A 21,018-nucleotide genomic window follows, 5' to 3' on the forward strand; every position below is an offset into this window, starting at 1 on the left:
GTGGACCATTTCAGTTTGTCTGTGATGTGTATGCCGAGGAACTTAAAACTTTCCACCTTCTCCACTGCTGTCCCTTCGATATGGATAGGAGGGTGCTCCCTCTGCTTTTTCCTGAAGTCCATGATCATCTCCTTTGTTTTGTTGACGTTGAGTGAGAGGTTGTTTTCCTGACGCCACAATCCGAGTGCCCTCACCTCCTCCCTGTAGGCTGTCTCATCAATGATGGTAATCAAGCCCACTACTGTTCTGTCGTCTGCAAACTTGATGATTGAGTTGGAGGCGTGCATGGCCACGCAGTCGTGGGTGAACAGGGAGTATAGGAGGGGGCTAAGCAAGCACCCATGTGGAACCCCAGTGTTGAGGGTCAGCAAAGTGGAGATGTTGTTTCCTACCTTCACCACCTGGGGGTGGCCTGTCAGGAACTTCAGGACCCAATTGCACAGGGCGGGGTGGAGACCGAGGGTCTCCAGCTGGATGATGAGCTTGGCGGGTACAGACTGGGATAGGGAGCGATTGAATATGTCTGTAAACAGACCAGCCAGCTGGTCTGCACATGTTCTGAGGACACGGCTAGGGATGTCATCTGGGCCAGCAGCCTTGCGAGGGTTAACACGTTTAAATGTTTTACTCACATCAACCAAGGAGGAGGGAGGGTGCCGTCCTTGTTAGCGGGCCGCGACAGTGGAACTGGATAATCCTCAAAGCGGGCAAAGAAGGTGTTTAGTTTGTCTGGAAGCGTGACGTCGGTGTCCGTGACGTGGCTGGTTTTCTGTTTGTAGTTCATGATTTCCTGTAGACCCTGCCACATACATTTTGTGTCTGAGCCATTGAATTGCGACTCCATCTAGTCCCTGTACTGGCATTTTGCTTGTTTGATTGCCTTGCGTAGGGAATAACTACACTGTTTATATTCAGCCATATTCCCAGACCTCTTTCAACCGTTAAATGCGGTGGATCGCGCTTTCAGTTTTGAGCGAATGCCGCCATCCATCCAAGGTTTCTGGTTAGGGTAGGTTTTAATAGTCACAGTGGGTACAAGATCTCCAATGCACTTCTTTATAAACACCCTCAACAAGTCAGCGCATAGGTCGATGTTATTCTCTGAGGCTGACCGGAACATATTCCAGTCCGGGTGATCAAAATAATCTTGGAAGTGTGGCTTCCTATTGGTCGGACCAGTGTTGAATGGTTCTTGTCACTGGTACATCCTGTTTGAGTTTCTGCCTGTAAGACGGTAGGAGCAAGATGGCGTCGTGGTCGAATTTGCCGAAGGGAGGGAGGGGGAGGGCTTTGTATTCATTGCGGAAGTTGGAGTAGCAGTGGTTGAGGGTATTTCCCATGCGCGTGGCGCAACCAATATGCTGTTAGAATTTAGGTGGCATTGTTCTCAATTTTGCTTTGTTAAAATCCCCAGTTAAAATAAATGCAGCCTCGGGATATATGGTTTCCAGTTTGCATATAGTCTAGTGAAGTTCCTTGGTGGCCGTCTTGCTGTCTGCTTGTGGGGGAATGTTCACAGCTGTGACTATAACTGACGAGAATTTTCTTGGTAGGTAAAATGGCCAGCATTTGATTGTAAGGAATTCTAAGTAGAGTGAGCAGTAGGACTTTAGTTCCTGTATGTTGTTATGATTACACCATGAGTCGTTAATCATGAAGCATACACCCCCGCCCTTCCTCTTCCCAGAGAGGGTGTTTATCTCTGTTGGCGCGATGCATGGAGAGACATGTTTCCGTGAAACAGAGAATGTTACATTGGCTTGCAGTATACTTGGGAGCAGTGGGCAATGTACACGTCTACGGAGCCTGACCAGGTGGCCGCTTCGTCTTCCCCCTCTGCTGCACCGTCAGTCACAGTGGTCCGGTATTCTGCCACTGTGTATTCTCTGTTTAGGGACAAATAGCATTCTAGTTTGCGCTGTTTTTTTGTTAATTCTTTTCAATGTGCCAAGTAATTATATTTTTGTTTTCTCATGATTTGGTTGGGTCTCTTTGTTTTTGTGAACAGAGCCACAGGACCAACTTGCTTAGGGGAACTTTTTTCCAGGTTCATCTTTCTGTAGGTGATGGCTTTGTTATGGAAGGTTTGGGAATCGCTTCCTTTTAGGTGGTTGTAGAATTTTAGGTGGTTGTAGATTTTGATAATGAGCGGGTATCATCCTAATTCCGCTTTGCATGCATTATTTGGTGTTTTAAGTTGTACACAGAGGATATTTTTGCAGAATTCTGCATGCAGTCTCAATTTGGTGTTTGTCCCATTTTGTGAATTATTGGTTGGTGGGCGAACCCTAGACCCCTCTCTCTCTCTCTCTCAGAGACACACAGGGGCGTCTCGTTACCTTGGGGGCCGATCAGAGCTCCCAGGGCCGCTTGGTGGGTGGGCTGGAATCCCGGGCCTGGAGCCAGGCCACAGGGCAGGCATGCTCAAACACACACACACAGGGGAGGCGCATGCATTTACACTCAATTGCACAGGTATACACACAGTGGATGCGCTCACATCCACACTCTAGCAGCAGCCCAGCAGCTAACTGGGTTAGCCTAGCACTGACTGCTGGGAATGACTAATAGCTCTACACTGACCATGTGTGAGATATAAGAGGAATGCAGGGACTGACTACGGATCAGCTTGACCTTCTCTCAAATTCCACAACGGAAGAATACATTTTTAGCCCGCTGAATTTGAAAGTAAGTTGCAGAAGAAATGTGGTAAACATGATAAAATATATATGAGTGATACTTGAGAAGTGAGGAGGATAGGATAGGATTGATAAGGGCTGTTCTGCTGTCTTCGGCAATCCCTGGCCCACAGGCTAATATTTGTGTGTGAGGGGGAGTGAGTGCACATATAACTGCTGTGTATGTGTGTCTGTATATGTGAGTGTATATATGTGTGTGTATTGTATGTATATGCAAGTGAGTGAGTGTTGGAGACAAGAGCACTGAAAGTAGGTCAGTGCATTGCCAAGGCTGCTTGTGCGCAGGCGTATTGAGTGTGGTGTGTGTAGGGTGTGTGCAGGTCAGGCGCTGTGTGGGGTTGCTGTAGAAACAGAAAGGCAGCTCTGTACTGTGCTGTGCTTTACAGTGCTGTTGATCAGACTGCAGTTACATTAGCCTATTGAGGCCTTGTAGAGGAGGCCCTAGCTATAACTCAGCAAGACAGATCAGCCTGCTCCAGTCCAACACCACAGACACACAATCCTCCTTGGCAACCTACATCCACTAACACAGCGTCTATAGGGCCAAATCAGCACACATTGCCTACTTTCTCAAAATCTTTCAAATTCTTACACAAATCTCCCTTTGACATAACTGCATGATTACACAAGAATTCAAGTTTAATACGTGTGCGCTAACAGTGTGCAAGTCAGGTTGAGATTCTGCCCTTACTGTGCTCTTGGCTCAAACTCCTATTCCTCAACACCAACAGGGTATGTGAAATATGCAGCCATAGAAGCAGGTAGTGAAAGACCAATAAGTATGACCAAGTGACAGCAAATGACAAGTTGCCTGGCTACCCGAACTCCTTGCTCCAACCAAACGCTATGCCATGCCCACGGACATTAGTTTCTTCTCTGCAATGAGTCTGCATCTGAGTACCTCCCTGACAATTTCTAGCATGGAAATACATTCTAGACCGTCTGATTGGTCCCCGAAATCGATGGGTTGGGCCATAGCCAGAACACCCGTATGAATTAAGTTGAGTTGTCAAGCAAGGTGACAATTGACGCGGTGACTGTGTGTTGTGACTGGGGTGACTATGCAAACACAGATTAACATAAAAGGCCATATCTGTTGGCAGCTAGCTAGGCTATATGTCTGAGAGGATGCTTCTTATTGAGTATGTAGAGTAGTGAAAAGAATTTATGCATGAAGGACAAAGATCATCATCATCCTCATTGTCCTTCGTTCTGGATGAGAGTGTCTGCTAGTTCTGAGTGACTTACCTCTGGCCTGAGATGTCGCATAGCGAGCCCTTCCTCTTACGAGGCTCTGACGTGGCAGGGTCCAGTGCCCTTTCCCCTACAGCACTCATTCTGAGCTTCAGCACACCTGGGGAGAGAAGAGGACTGAGTCAGAACCAGGTCAGGCATAGGAAGCAAATGGGACCCCTCCGATCACACACACACACCTATCGCTGGCCTAATTAGTGTGCATTTTATCCACCCCCTGACCTTGCCCTGCAGCCCTAACCCAAGCAGGGTTATCGGTAGTGAGTCTGTGCTGGGGGGTTTGATGGGGATTTCTGCGGCTGGCTACATGGCTGAGGGTCACAGGCATGTACTGTAACTGTAGGGGAGACATACAGCACCACAGATCAAAGTCGAAGACTAAGACTGGTTAAATTAAAGAGGCATGTCCAGTGCAGATTTGTGGCGCTGGAATTCCCAGTGATCCATCACAGCTGTTGTTAATGAAAAAGACAAAAAAATTAAACTCATATTTGTGCGTCACACTGACTGGCGTTGGTAAAGAGTCATGGAGTTTATTAGGGGTTTCCATAATGCTCAAATATAGCCTGAAGTGCTGTTATGGCTGATTTTTGTTTAGCTGTGATTGTTTTTTCCTTTGGTTGACTCTTCGGCCTCCTCTATGCTCCACAAGCAGTGCGATGTCTGATTGGGGTTCAACATTAACTATGGTTTGTGTTTGTCTGCAGCCATATACCTACTACGTATATGAGGCTGCAGACACTGTTTGGTCAACCTTTGGTCGACCGGTGTGACAACGTGGTCAGATGGCTGTGTGTGGTTGCCTCCCCACTGGCCCCACAGGATCGGTTGTTGATTTGCAGAGCACAGCAGGATGCTACCTCTCTCTGTCACTCTGTCTCTGTCCCTGCATCAGGTGTTGTCAGTAACTAGCTGTAGCCATGGCAACTGGACACGCTCAGGCAAGAGTCTTTCTGTGAGGGAATTCTACACCTCATCTGTCTGACTGAGAAAAACACAGCTCTAAAACATCAGTCTCATGAAAGCATGGATCCTAACCTAACCTACATAACATAGATCATACCTAACCTACATAACATACCATGGATCATACATAACCTACATAACATACCATGGATCCTAACCTAACCTACATAGCATACCATGGATCATACCTAACCTACATAACATACCATGGATCCTAACCTAACCTACATAGCATACCATGGATCATACCTAACCTACATAACATACCATGGATCATACCTAACCTACATAACATACCATGGATCATACCTAACCTACATAACATACCATGGATCACACCGGTCCTACAGATTGGTAATACAACACATATGCACAGTACACACACACCAGGGTTGTGCTCAATTCCAAATTGACTCCCATTCAACTCACAAGTTGAAATTCAAATGGAATTGACCACATCCCACAGGATGTAGAATTTGAGTTTGAGTGGCAGGTAGTAGAATTTAAATCGGTGCAATTCAAAGCAATTCTATTCAGTCATAGAACATTAGAGTTTCACTGAATCTGACAGGTCACACTTCCAGATACCAAAGAATATATTTTTTTATTTATTTCACCTTTATTTAACCAGGTAGGCTAGTTGAGAACAAGTTCTCATTTGCAACTGCGACCTGGCCAAGATAAAGCGTAGCAATTCGACACATACAACAACACAGAGTTACAGAGTTATATCACTTCTCTCTAGAAACAATGTTCATATACTTTTCAAATCTAAGTTTATTGGCCGTGTACACAGTTTAGCAGATGTTAGTGGGTGCAGTGAAATGCTTATGCAAGAAATTACACATTACAAAAAAAATAAAAAATACTTCAATGTTGTCTAGGAGCTAGAAACATGGAAAACGTGTTATCCGACGCCATCTTGAAACTTTTGACCTTAGTGCTTAAAATAGCCAATTGTATTTCCACCAACCATTTAATTTGTGTGGCTCCTTTTGAGGGTTAAACTAATGCATTCTGGGAAATGTAGTATTTTCCCAATGTAAACTAATATTTACGTGATTAACTTCTCTAGGGTAGGGGGCAGCATTTGGGGCGGCAGGGTAGCCTAGTGGTTAGAGCATTGGACTAGTAACCGAAAGGTTGCAAGTTCAAATCCCCGAGCTGACAAAGGTACAAAGTCTGTCGTTCTGCCCCTGAACAGGCAGTTAACCCACTGTTCCTAGGCCGTCATTGAAAATAAGAATTTGTTCTTAACTGACTTGCCTAGTAAAATAAAGGTAAAATTTTTGGGGGGGAATTTTGGATGAAAAGCATGCCCAAATTAAACTGCCTTTTACTCGGGCCCAGAAGATAGGATATGATTTGGATAGAAAACACTCTAAAGTTTCCAAAACTTTTAAAATAATGTCTGTGAGTCTAACAGAACTGAAAACCTGAGAAAACTCCATTCAGGAAGTAGGATTTTTTTCCCTATTCAATGCCATTACAGTATCCATTGACTTAGGACTCAAATTGCAGTTCCTATGCCTTCCACTAGATGTCAACAGTCTTCAGAAATTGTTTCAGGCTTGTATTCTGAAAAATGAGGGAGTAAAAGCAGTCTGAATGAGTGGACCTTGCCGTGTCACAGAGCTTTTTCATGCGCGCGACCAGAGAGAGTGCCTTTCTGGTTTACTTTTTATATTGACGACATAATTGTCCGGTTGAAATATTATAGATCATTTAGGCTAAAACAACCTGAGGATTGAATATAAACATTGTTTTACATGTTTCTATGAACTTTACGGATACAATTTGGATTTTTTGGTCTGCCTGTTGTGACTGCGTTTGAGCCTGTGGATTACTGAAGAAAATGCGAAGGTTTTCGGATATAAAGAGACACTTTATCGAACAAAAGGAACATTTATTGAATAAATGAATGTCTTCTGAGTGCAAACATATGAAGATCATCAAAGGTAAGGGATTAATTTTATCTCTATTTCTGACTTGTGTAACTCTTCTACTTGGCTGGTTACTGTTTGTAATGATTTGACTGTTGGGCTATGTTCTCAAATAATTGTAAGGTATGCTTTTGTCGTACAGCATTTTTTAAATCTGACACCGTGGTTGGATTCACAAGAAGTTCATCTTCAAACCTATGTTTAATAGTTGTATCTTTTCTGAATTTTTATAATGAGTATTTCTGCATTTGAATTTGGCGCTCTGCAATCTCACTGGATGTTGGCCTGGTGGGACGCTAGCGTCCCACATACCCTAGAGAGGTTAATGAAACAGAATATTCACATACAGTGCCTTCAGAAACTATTCACACCCCTTGACTTTTTCAAAATGTTGTTGTGTTACAGCCTGAACTTAAAATGGAATAGATTTTGTGTCACTGGCCTACACACAATACAACATAATTTCAAAGTGATAATGTTTTTAGAAATGTTTACAAATTAATACAAATTATAAGCTGAAATATCTTGGGTCAATAAGTACTCAACCCCTTTGTTATGGCAAGCCTAAATAAGTTCGGGAGTAAAAATGTGCTTAACAAGTCACATAATAAAGTTGCATGGACTCAATGTGTGTGCAATGACAGTGTTTAACATTATTTTTTAAATGACTACCTCACCTCTGTACCCCACACAATTATCTGTAAGGTTGGTCCCTCAGTCGAACAGTGAATTTCAAAACACAGACTTAACCACAAAGACCAGGGACATTTTTAAATGCCTCGCAATGAAGGTGTCACCTTATTGGTCTATTAACTAATTTGCCAGCTGGTGATGGCACCAGGGATGCCAAAACTCCATCTCACCAGAACAGGCTGACATTTCAGGCAGTTGTTTCAAACAGATCTTACACTAAAAGGGCATGGTCAGTTTCAGTTTCACAGTATTATCCCAACCTCTTCTTATGTTGGATGCCGCAACGCCGTTGGCATCAGTTTCTAGGACTGCTTGTATCTTTCCAGTGATCCTACCGACCAAGGATGGGTCTGAGGAGCTATTTGGCGTCTCAGCTAGCCTAGTTGCTAGCTAGCCTGTCATCAAGCTAGCGAGGTGTTCTTGAACGCAGCCCGCGATGCGGTTAGCCATTGTGGCTGGGGCTGCGGATTGTGCTGGGTTTGTGGCTGTCTAGATCCCTACTGTTTGTGGTTAGCAATTTTCCCTGTGAACTGCCCTGTCTGGAACTGCAAAGAGTAACAGCCTAACATACGTTGCTAGCTACCATGACAAAGACCAAAGTCGACTGGAGTACCGTTGAGGACAGTGCCAGTGGTGTATCTCGATCACACGTGAAGTACCTTTTAAGCAAACAAAATGAGACCTATAAGCAGTTGTTACAATAACAACAAAATAGTTTAAAGTATTTTGTCCAAATACTTGTGGATTCTACTAATAAAAGAATGTATGACCTGACCAAAGAGGTCCAGGACCTGAAGAACAGTTTGCAGTTCTCCCAGGGTCAGCTCGACAAGTTGAAACAGGAGAACGGCAAGATGACAGCAATCTGTAAGTCATTGAGAGAGGACATCTGATCTATGAATCTGTGATAACAATTACAGATAAATTTGACTATCTCGAGGGACAATCAAGGCGAAACAACATGGTTGTGGACCTAATTGCAGAATCTCTACACGAGACCTGGATGGAGTCTGAGGACAAAATGAGGGAAATTATCTGAGAAATTGAAGATAAACTTCCTGTGGTCTGAGGTGGAGTGCGCCCACAGGATTGGAAAACTCTCCACCGGCCCCAGGTGATAGGCCCAGGCCGATAGTGGTCAAGTTCCTGAGGTTCAAAGACAAGGTAGCTGTTCTGGAAAGTGCCAAGAACTTGAGAGGAACGTATATCTTCCTAAACGAGGACTATCCTGAAGCCATGCGCCAGAAGAAGAAAGAACTGATCCCAGCCATGAAAGCTGCCGGAGCGCGTGGGGACATTGAGTACATCTGCTACGACAGACTCATTGTCCACCCTCCCTCCCAGAAGCCTGGAAGGGATGAGAGAGCCAAGCCTATCGGTTTGTAGCCTCAACCCAGCAGCACACACACACACCAATTGATTAACCTCTAGCATCGAGCAATCCCGTATACGGGAGCGTAATCATAGCCTCAAGCTCATTACCATAACGCAACGTTTCCTATTCATGAAAATCGCAAATGAAATGAAATAAATATATTGAAACACAAGCTTAGCCTTTTGTTAACAACACTGTCATCTCAGATTTTCAAAATATGCTTTAACCAAAGCTACACAAGCATTTGTGTGAGAGTATTGATAGCCTAGCATAGCATTAAGGCTAGCATTCAGCAGGCAACATTTTCACAAAAACAAGAAAAGCATTCAAATAAAATCATTTACCTTTGAAGAACTTCAGATGTTTTCAATGACGAGCCTCAGTTAGATAGCAAATGTTCATTTTTTCCAAAAAGATTATTTGTGTAAGAGAAATAGCTCCGTTTTGTTCATCACGTTTGGCTAAGAAAAAAAAACGAAAATGCAGTCACTTACAACGCCAAACTTTTTTCCAAATTAGCTCCATAATATCGACAGAAACATGGCAAACGTTGTTTAGAATCAATCCTCAAGGTGTTTTTCACATATCTATTCGATAATCTATCGAATAGATATGGTGTGGTGTGGCGGAGTGGTGGCAGCTGGCTTCTCATCAGAAGAAAACTGAAAAGTTCTGCAGCTGGAGATTACGCAATAATTGCGACGGAGGACACCAAACGACCACCTGGTAAATGTAGTCTCTTATGGTCAATCTTCCAATGATATGCCTACAAATACGTCACAATGCTGCAGACACCTTGGGGAAAACGTGGAAAAGGTAAGCTGACTCCTAGCTCCTCCACAGCCATATAAGGAGTCATTGCCATGAGGCGGTTTAAAAAAATATGGCACTTCCTGATTGTATTTTTATCTGGGGTTTTTCTGTAACATCAGTTCTGTGGCACTCACAGACAATATCTTTGCAGTTTTGGAAACGTCAGTGTTTTCTTTCCAAAGCTGTCAATTATATGCATAGTCGAGCATCTTTTCGTGACAAAATATCTTGTTTAAAACGGGAACATTTTTCATCCAAAAATAAAAAGAGCACCCCCTATATCGAAGAAGTTAATGGACTGCTGAATGTATTTTAAAAAAAATCTTGCTTTGTCTGCTCTTTTCAATATTATGTCTATTTCTGATAAGCTACCCAGGAAAGGGCTGCAAATAGCCCATATTAATATGTGTAGCCTTAGAAATAAGGTTCATGAAATCAATAACTTGCTAACATCAGATAACATTCATATATTAGCCATTTGAGACTCATTTAGATAATTTGATGATACATCAGTAGCAATACAAGGATTTAACATCTATAGAAGAGACAGAAATTCTTATGGGGGAGGAGTTGCTGTATATATTCAGAGCCATATCCCTGAAATACTTAGAGAAGATCTTATGTCAAGTGTTATTGAAGTGTTGTGCTTGCAGGTTCACTTGGCACATCTAAAGTCTTTCATTTTGGGGTGTTGCTATAGGCCACCAAGTGCTAACAGTCAGTATCTAAATAATGTGTGTGAAATGTTCGATTGTGTATGGAATGTAAACAGAGAGGTCTACTTTCTTGCGGACCTGAATATTGACTGGTTTTCCTCTAGCTGTCCAAGAGGAAGCTTCTTACTGTAACCAGTGCCTGTAATCTGGTTCAGGTTATTAATCAACCTATCAGGGTGTTTACAAACACTACAGGAACAAGATCATCTACATGTATCGATCACATTTTTACTAATACTGTAGAACTTTGTTCTAAAGCTGTATCCGTACCCATTGGATGCAGTGATCACAATATAGTGGCTATATCCAGGAAAGCCAAAGTTCCAACAGCTGGGCCTAAAATAGTGTATCAGAGATCATACAAAATACTTTGCTGTGACTGTTATGTGGATGATGTTAAAAATATTTGTTGAGGCCTCCCGGGTGGGGTGGCGCAGTGGTTAAGGGCGCTGTACTGCAGTGTCAGCTGTGCCATCAGAGACTCTGGGTTCGCGCCCAGGCTCTGTCATAACCGGTCATAACCGGCCGCGACCGGGAGGTCCGTGGGGCGACGCACAATTGGCCTAGCGTCGTCCGGGTTAGGGAGGGCTTGGCCGGTAGGGATGTCCTTGCGTCCTTGCGCACCAGCGACTCCTTGGATGGCTTCCGGGTTGGATGCGCGCTGTGTTAAGAAGCAGTGCGGCTTGGTTGGGTTGTGTACCGGAGGATGCATGACTTTCAACCTTCGTCTCTCCCGAGCCCGTACGGGAGTTGTAGCGATGAGACAAGATAGTAGCTACTAAAACAATTGGATACCACGAAATTGGGGAGAAAAAGGGGTAAAAATTCAACAACAAAAAAAGTGTTGAGGAGCATCCAGATACTGCACTTAATAGAAGTGAAGTTTATGAAATTGCTTCTTCCAATTATTGATAAACATGAACCTGTTAAGAAACTGACTGTTAGAACTGTTAAGGCTCAATGGATTGATGAAGAATTGAAAAACTGTATGGTTGAAATGGGGCAAAAGGATGCATGTGTGTCCATGTATGCTAATAAGTCTGGCTGGACATCTGACTGGCTTACTTACTGCAAATTGAGAAATGATGTGACTAAACTCAACACAAAGAAGAAGAAAAATTATGAAGCCAAGATCAATGATATAAAGAATGATTGAAAAAAGTACTTTAAATTAAATTATGGGCAGAAAGACAAATTCAACTCCATCTTTCATCACAAAACCATTTGATTTTGCCAATTATTTTAATGATTATTTCATTGGCAAAGCGGGCAAACTTAGGCAGGAAATGTGAGCAATGATATTAATGCATAAAAAACTAATAATGAAAGAAAAGCAGTGCACGTTTGAATTTTGTAAGTTAGAATGGGAGAGGTGGAAAAATTGTTAACGATCAATAATGACAAACCTCCTGGCATTGACAACTTAGATGGAAAGCTACAGAGGATGGTGGCTGACTATAGCCACTCCTATCTGTCATATCTTCAATCTGAGCATAGAGGAAAGTCTTGGTCCTCAGGCCTGGAGGGAAGCCAAAGTAATTCTGCTTCCCAAGAGTGGTAAAGCGGTCTTTACTGGTTCTAACAGCAGACCTATAGGCTTGCTGCCAGCTCTTAGCAAACGGTTGGAAAAAACTGTGTTTGGCCAAATACAATGCTATTTCTTTGTAAAAAAATGAATGAACAGACTTTCAGCATGCTTATAGAGAAGGGCAATCAACATGTACTGAACTGACACAAATGACTGATTATTGGTTGAAAGAAATTGATAAGAACATTGTGGGAGCTGTACTGTTAGATTTCAGTGCAGCCTTTGATATTATTGACCATAACTTGTTGTTGAAAAAACGTAAGTGCTATGGCTTTTCGACCTCTGTCATATCGTGGATTCAGAGCTATCTATCTAATAGAACTCAAAGGGTTTTCTTTGATGGAAGCGTCTCTAATGTCAAACATGTCAAGTGTGGGGTACCGCAGGGCAGCTCTCTAGGCCCTCTACTCTTTTCTATTTTTACCAATGACCTGCCACTGGCATCAAACAATGCATGTGTGTCCATGTATGCTGATGATTCAACCATATACACATCAGCAACCACAGCTAATGAAGTCACTGAAACCCTTAACAAAGAGTTGCACTCTGTTTTGGAATGGGTGGCCAGTAATAAACTTGTCCTGAACATCACTAAAACTTACGAGCACTGTATTTGGTACAAATCATTCCTTAAGTGCTAGACCTCAGCTGAATCTGGTAATGAATGGTGTGGCTGTTGAACAAGTTGAGGAGACCAAATTATTTGGCATTACCTTAGACTGCAAACTGTCATGGTCAAAACATATAGATTCAATGGTTGCAAAGATGGGGAGAGGTCTAGCCGTAATAAAGAGATGCTCTGCTTTTTCGACACCACACTACAAAAAGCAAGTTCTGCAGGCTCTAGTTTTGTCTAATCTTGATTATTGTCTAGTCATGTGGTCCAGTGCGGCTAGGAAAGACTTAGTTAAGCTTCAGCTGGCCCAGAACAGAGTGGCACTTTTTGCTCTTAATTGTAATCAAAGGGCTGATAAAAATAATATGCATGCCAGTCTCTTTTGGCTAAGAGTTGAGGAAAGACTGACTGCATCACTTATTTTTATAAGAAACATTAATGTGTTGAAAATCCCAAATTGTTTGCATAGTCAAATTACACCCAGCTCTGACACACTTATCCCAACAGACATGCCACGAAGGGTCTTTTCATAGTGCCCAAATCCAGAACAAATTCAAGAAAACGTACACTATTATATAGAGCCATTATTGCATGGAACTTCCTTCCATCTCATATTGTTCAAATAAACAGCAAACCTGGTTTCAAATAACAGATAAAGCAATACCTTGCGGCACAACGCCTCTGCCCTATTTGACCTAGACAGTTTGTGTGTATACATTGATATGTAGGCTACGTGTGCCTTTTTAAAATGTATATAGTTCTGTCATTTAGCTGTTCTTTCTAATGATGTTCTATATTATGTAATTCTGTATTATGTTTCATGCTTTGTGCGGACCCCAGGAAGAGTAGCTGCTGCTTTTGCAACAGCTAATGGGGATACTAATAAAATACCAAAACCTTTTGGTAGAGGGTTAAAACAAATAAAAAAGCAGACATTGACTATCCCTTTGAGCATTGTTAAGTTTATTACATTTTTGGATTGTGTATCAATACACCAAGTCAATAAAAAGATACAGACGTCCTTCCGAGTTGCAGGAGAGGAAGGAAACCACTCAGGGATTTCACCATGAGGCCAATGGCAACTGTAAAACAGTTATGAGTTTAATGGCTGTGATAGGAGAAAACTGAGGATGGATCAACAACATTGTAGTTATTCTACAAAGCTAACCTAAATAACAGAGTGAAAAGAAGGAAGCCTGTACAGAATTAACATATTCCAAAACATGCATTATGTTTGCAATAATGCACTAAAGTAAAGCTGCAAAAAATGTGGCAAAGAAATTAACTTTTTGTCCTGAATACAAAGCGTTATGTTTGGGGCAAATCCAACACTTCACATCACTGAGTACTACTCTTCATATTTTCAAACATGGCAGTGGCTGCATCATGTTATGGCTATGCTTGTCATTGTCAAGAACTGGGAGTTTAATAGGATAAAAAGAAACAGAATAGAGCTAAGCACAGGCAAAATCAGAGAGGAGAACATGGTTCAGTCTGTTTTCCACCAGACACTGGGAGACAAATTCACAATTTCAGCAGGACAATAACCTAATACAAGACCAAATATACACTGGAGTTGCTTACCAAGATGATATAAAATGTTTCTGAGTGGCCTAGTTACAGTTTTGACTTAAATCGTCTTGAAAACCTATGGCAAGACTTGAAATTGCCTTCTAGCAATGAACAGAAAAAAAACTTGACAGAGCTTTGTTTTTAAGAATAATTTGCAAATATTCTACAATTCAGGTGTGAAAGCTCTCAGAGGCTTACATACAGTAATCATTGCCAAAGAGGATTCTAATGTGTACTGAGTCAGGGGTGGGAATACTTATGTAAATGAGATATTTCTGCATTTCATTTTCAATAAATTAGCTAAATTAGGTAAGAAAATCTACTTAATCCATTTTGAATTCAGGCTGTAACAACAAAATGCGGAAAAAGTCAAGGGGTATAAATACTTTCTGAAAGCACTGTACATGTTTTGTTTTCCTTGATTATTAATTTTAAGAGTTTGTCATGAAAATCAATTGTTTCATCAATATTTTATACCCATGTATATAACGACGTTTTATGTATATTTGTATGGACATTACAATAATATAGAATAGAAGAGGCATTTTAATTTCATTGAATTTCACTGAATTCAATTATATTTCTTGAATTAAAATTTGAATTGCAATTCTGTATACGATTTACCACTTCAATTCAAATTCAAGAATTTTATTGGAATTTGAGGCATTCTCAATTAATTTCTGAACTGAGCACAAGCCTTGCACATACACACATCATTGGTATGGCCAGTGTCAACAGCAGCCAGTGCTCTGGTGTATAGTTCAGTGTGCTGCATTCCTGACGGGGGGCCACTGTGACTAGCGTTATTCAGGACCTCTCAGGCCAAGACTCGCCCCCCGTGTCCCCTCCGCCACCACCACCCTCTCCCAGCTCACTCAAGCTTTGATCCAAAGGCACCGAAACAAGCCACTATTGTCACAGAACAGAAACCCAGGGCAGCCACGCACCGCGCAGGACGGCCCTAATCCCCACTAGCCTCATTTGCAGCATTTCACCTCGAATCAGAGCCTCCAACACAGGCCAGAATAGCAGCCCCTTACAATTCAACACAGGCTGGAAAGGTAATACCTTATAAACAGTCCAGCAAACAACAACACAAACACCTCAGAAGTCAAAACACCAGCACCATAGACAGGCCAAAACAAGACTGCAACTAACTTAGACACATACCAAAACACTGCATGCACACACACACATCCACAAACAACATCAACAAAAGCTTCACATCTCACCCTCTGAAATTTCCCTACAGCCCATTTTGCCTTTAGGACAATTTTTATTTTATTTTACTAGGCAAGTCATTTCAGAACAAATTATTATTCACAATGACGGTCTACCCCGGCCAAACCCTGACCCGGGCGACGCTGGGCCAATTGTGCGCCGCCCTACGGGACTCCCAATCACGGCCAGTTGTGATACAGCCTGGAATTGAACCAGGGTCTGTAGTGACACCTTTAGTGCATTAGACCACTGCGCCACTCGGGAGCAAAGGCCTAGATGGGGCCTTTCCATATTAATGTATGAGACTTATACAGACACTGATAGTTTGGTGCCAGTGGTCAATGAGATGACTCTGTTGTCGACCATTATTTAACGAGCACCTGTGTGTGAGAACCAACCACAGTAAACAATGGTCTGCTCAACTTAATGAACCAGATTCTCCAACACAAGCCCCGAGGCCAGCTAAATACGTTTTACATTGAGGCCGGGCATTGAAGCCACATAACAATGGTTTCCAGACATGATAGAAATCTACACCGAAATTAGCATTTGATGTGCAAGCAGCTGTATTTAGGGTCAGCCCAGTCCGCTGCAGCTCATTTGATGTACAGGCAGCTGTATTTAGGGTCAGCCCAGTCCGCTGCAGCTCATTTGATGTGCAGGCAGCTGTATTTAGGGTCAGCCCAGTCCGCTGCAGCTCATTTGATGTACAGGCAGCTGTATTTAGGGTCAGCCCAGTCCGCTGCAGCTCATTTGATGTGCAGGCAGCTGTATTTAGGGTCAGCCCAGTCCTGTAGCTAATTTTTTTTTAAATGTAACCTTCATTTAACTAGTCACAGCGCAGAGGTTTGAACACATCTCTGTGTTCTTACCTACTGTATCCCTGTGAAGTGTTCTTACCTACAGTACTGTATCCCTGTGAAGTGTTCTTACCTACAGTACTGTATCCCTGTGAAGTGTTCTTACCTACAGTGCTGTATCCCTGTGAAATGTTCTTACCTACAGTGCTGTATCCCTGTGAAATGTTCCTACCTACAGTACTGTATCCCTGTGAAGTGTTCCTGCCTACAGTACTGTATCCCTGTGAAGTGTTCTTACCTACAGTACTGTATCCCTGTGAAGTGTTCCTGCCTACAGTACTGTATCCCTGTGAAGTGTTCCTGCCTACAGTACTGTATCCCTGTGAAGTGTTCCTGCCTACAGTACTGTATCCCTGTGAAGTGTTCCTACCAACAGGACTGTATCCCTGTGAAGTGTTCTTACCTACAGTACTGTATCCCTGCGAAGTGTTCTTACCTACAGTACTGTATCCCTGTGAAGTGTTCCTGCCTACAGTACTGTATCCCTGTGAAGTGTTCCTGCCTACAGTACTGTATCTCTATTCTGTGTTCCTGCCTACAGTACTGTATCCCTGTGAAGTGTTCTTACCTACAGTACTGTATCCCTGTGAAGTGTTCTTACCTACAGTACTGTATCTCTATTCTGTGTTCCTGCCTACAGTACTGCTTCGGTGCCTGCATGCATCCAACTCACTGAGTCCACTAGCAGCATGCTCTCTCAGCCAAGGTAAATAATAAATGGTAGTGCCAGTCAATGAACTGATCTACAAACAAATAATGATTATCACTATGAACACAAATCACCCAGGCCTAACACCCATGAGGCAAATCATGAATCAACTGTGATGTATGTCACTTTCATGCCAGGTTCAGCCATTCCAGCTCTATTGTGTATTTATGACTAGTGTAAATTGTGCCAAATAATTCTGCATTAGCTGCCATTAATACTATGTAATGTCACCTTATTGAATTTAAAATAAACCATTCCCTCTCTCTGATTCTAGATCTGTGGTTTGGGGCAACGTTCTGTTCAGACTCAGCTTTGCTCCTGTCCCCTCTAGCATGGCTAGTTATCTGGGACTGTGATAGCTGCTGTCCGGGTCTGGAATGTGGGTGGGTTGCTCAGGCTGGTCCTTGAAGGACGACAGTCAGCAACACCTTTGCACTGCACAAGGCTAGGCCTTATGGCTTGGTCTTGCTCACCTATAGATGCGGTAGAGTTCAATGGAATTCGATCCAAACAATGGAAATGCCATGGAAACGTGTGGGGGGGGAGATCCTGAATCTCCTCGTTGCCCCCCAGCAAAAAACAACTTTGACTACCACCACCGATCTCTGTATGCTAGCTATGCAACCAGCTTATATGATTGGGAGTTCGCATTTAGCAGTCACTTCTTCTAAACCTGAAAAGGAACAACTAAGTGTTATGCATTGAAAACAGCCAAATATATCCAAATGAGCCAATTATTAACAGCCTGCCATAAAATGAACCGTATTCCGTCCTGCTTGACTAACAGTGTTCTGGTACAATGCTTGAATTGCTTATTCATCTCACCAAAAACAAAACCACACATTGCTGTTGGGAATCCATTTCTACACCTTTTAATAGGTTTACTCTGTTTAACACCAGAACCATGCATGTTCTCTTTGATTAATGATAAGTGAACTATTGCCAGCTTGAGGTGGAGGGTCAGGGTCTCTACTAAAGGAAGATTGACAGTCCTAGCTCTCTCATAAACACAATCCCATATTGAACTCACCGACTGAACTGAAAACAGGCAAATACAGGCGAGGGCCGAGGCAAATATACTGTTCTGTATGTAAACAGCCACACAGGCTACAACAACATATTATTTTCACAATGGAGAGCAACCATGTAGACTGGACTTGGGACGCATGAACACACAAACACATAGCTAAGCAACCTACAAAATGGTATTAATGGGGGATTATGTTTAGATAAAAACATAAACGTGAGATCCAGACAGTTCGGACTTTGTTGGCCTATATAATGTGCGCCTATATTTGTGGGCATATATTGTGGGCATATATTTGTGAAATCCTGATAATCTGATACTAAGGTGCAATTTAGCTAAAGTTATCTTGCTGGCTAGCTAGTCATTTATCATAAACATTATTTTTTTTAAATCACACTTAAAGGATAAATGTATCCAAAATCCAGAAACTCCCAAGTGATTCCATACATTAAAACTAGTTTGCCCTCTCCCTCCCTGTAGTGCTGTACTGAAACAGCTGCAAAAAAAACTGGTCACTGGACTCATGACGTTGCTGGATGCAGGCCTCGCTCTGCTCCGTTGCCAGTGAATTCATAATTCAGTGTGGACAAATTTGATGGTTTATTGAAAGTGTTTGGCCAAATGACCTATTAACTATTGGTTTAGAGTTTGATTTATTTTACCTTTATTTAACTAGGCAAGTCAGTTAAGAACAAATTCTTATTTTGAATGACGGCCTAGGAACAGTGGGTTAACTGCCTGTTCAGGGGCAGTAACCTTCAGGTTACTAGTTTCCACCTCAAACGTTTGCGATTATTTTATAGAATTATTTTTTGTAGCCGACTGCCATAGCAGCGGAGATTGGTAACAACTGCAGATGTGCACTTGGGGGAAATCCCTGCGATGTAGAAACTACACAATATGCCCATATAAGGACCTTTTGTCACAGACAAAAAAAATTGGACTGACAAGGAGCTGGTGCGAACGTTGATAAGTGTTAGGCATATCGCAAGTAAAGTGAGTTACGCGAAGTGGATAAAGAGTTGGCAGCAAGAGCAAGCTGATGTTCGTTCCCTATTTGCACTTCATACAGGAATGCATAGGAAGAAGGCATCAAATTTGACAGTTTTCCGATAAAAGATACGAGAGACGAAGATGGTTAGTAGCAATTTGAAATAGTACATACAATGTACACTACCGGCCAAACGTTTTAGAACACCTACTCATTCAAGGGTTTTTCTTTATTATTTAAAAACTATTTTCTACATTGTAGAATAACAGTGAAGAAAGACATCAAAACTATGAAATAACACATAAGGAATCATGAAGTATCCAAAACACTGTTAAACCTGTTGAGACTCTAGGGGCAGTATTTTCATTTTTGGATAAAAACATTCCCGTTTTAAACAAGATATTTTGTCACGAAAAGATGCTCGACTATGCATATAATTGACAGCTTTGGATAGAAAACACTCTGGCGTTTCCAAAACTGCAACGATATTGTCTGTGAGTGCAACAGAACTGATGTTACAGGCGAAACCCAGATAAAAATCCAATCAGGAAGTGCCGCATTTTTTGAAACCGCTTCATGCCAATGACTATATGGCTGTGGATGGGCTACGAATGAGCTTACGTTTTCTACGTATTCCCCAAGGTGCCTACAGCATTGTGACGTCTTTTTACGCATTTATGTTGAAGAATAGCCGTAAGGGACCACATTGAGCAAGTGGTCACATGATGGCTCCCGCAGAAAATCTTGCGTAAAGTACACAAGTAGCCATTTTTCCAATCGCTTCTTATGAGAAACCAATTGTCCCTGTGGATATTTTATCGAATACATATGTGAAAAACACCTTGAGGATTGATTCTAAACAACGTTTGCCATGTTTCTGTCGATATTATGGAGCTATTTTTGAAAAAAGTTTGGCGTTGTAGGGACTGCATTTTCCGGTCGATTTCTCAGCCAAACGTGAGGAATAAACGGAGCTATTTCGCCTACAAAAATTATATTTTTAGAAAAAAGGAACATTTGCTATCTAACTGTGAGTCTCCTGAGTGAAAACATCCGAAGTTCTTTAAGGGTAAATTATTTAATTTGATTGCTTTTCTTATTTTCGTGAAAATGTTGCCTGCTGGTAGCAGAGCCTAGCATAGCATTATGCCATGATAAACTTACACAAATGCTTGTCTAGCGTTGGCTATAAAGCATATTTTGAAAATCTGAGATGAGTGTGATTAACAAAAGGCTAAGCTGTGTCTCAATATATTTCATTTGTGATTTTCATGAATAGGAAGATTTTCTAGGAAGATTTATGTCCGCTGCGTTATGCTAATTAGTTTGAGGCTATGGTTACGCTCCCGGATACGGGTTTGAGAGTCATACAAATCAAAATATATATATATTTTTTGATTCTTCAAATAGCCACCCTTCACCTTGATGTCAGCTTTGCACACTCTTAGCATTCTCTCAACCAGCTTCATGGAATGCATATCAATTAACAGGTGTGCCTTGTTAAAAGATCATTTGTGGAATCAATCAGTTGTGTTGTGACAAGGTAAGGGGGTATACCGAAGTTAGCCCTATTTGGAAAAAGTCCATATTATGGGAAGAACAGATCAAATAAGCGAAGAGAAATAACCAGAGGTTTGGACTCGAGTCACAAATATACTGACTTGCAACTCGACTGACTTTAACACCAATGACTCGTGACTTGACTTGGACTTGAGCCTTATGACTTGACCTGACTTGATACCCTCCTCAAGCCCAAATATTAGAAAATGTTGCTATTTTTAAAAAAAAGTGTGCACCGCATCAACTCTTCATTTAACGGATTAGAGTTTGAATCGGACAGCAGCCAATCAAATTGTGCCAGCTGAGAAAATGTAGCATTCCACAGGAACGTTGGTGGAGATTCAGATGGAGCCCTTGGAAAGATGATGCCCAAAAATGTTATTTTCAGATATAAAGACTATGCTGTATCAACAAA

General features: G+C 42.0%; 1 protein-coding gene across 3 annotated transcripts in view; it reads right to left on the reverse strand.

Moving 5' to 3' along the window:
• Positions 1-21,018, reverse strand: part of LOC139415175 (nuclear receptor coactivator 1-like) — a 102,980-nt gene that overhangs the window by 47,950 nt on the left and 34,012 nt on the right. For all 3 annotated transcript variants that reach the window (XM_071163058.1, XM_071163057.1, XM_071163056.1), the window contains exon 3: positions 3,948-4,053. In XM_071163058.1, the coding sequence (XP_071019159.1) occupies positions 3,948-4,036 (89 nt within the window). In that variant the 5' untranslated portion in view covers positions 4,037-4,053. The remainder of the gene's footprint in view (positions 1-3,947; positions 4,054-21,018) is intronic.

This window comes from Oncorhynchus clarkii, chromosome 8, assembly GCF_045791955.1.
Source record: "Oncorhynchus clarkii lewisi isolate Uvic-CL-2024 chromosome 8, UVic_Ocla_1.0, whole genome shotgun sequence".
Lineage (NCBI taxonomy): Eukaryota > Metazoa > Chordata > Actinopteri > Salmoniformes > Salmonidae > Oncorhynchus > Oncorhynchus clarkii.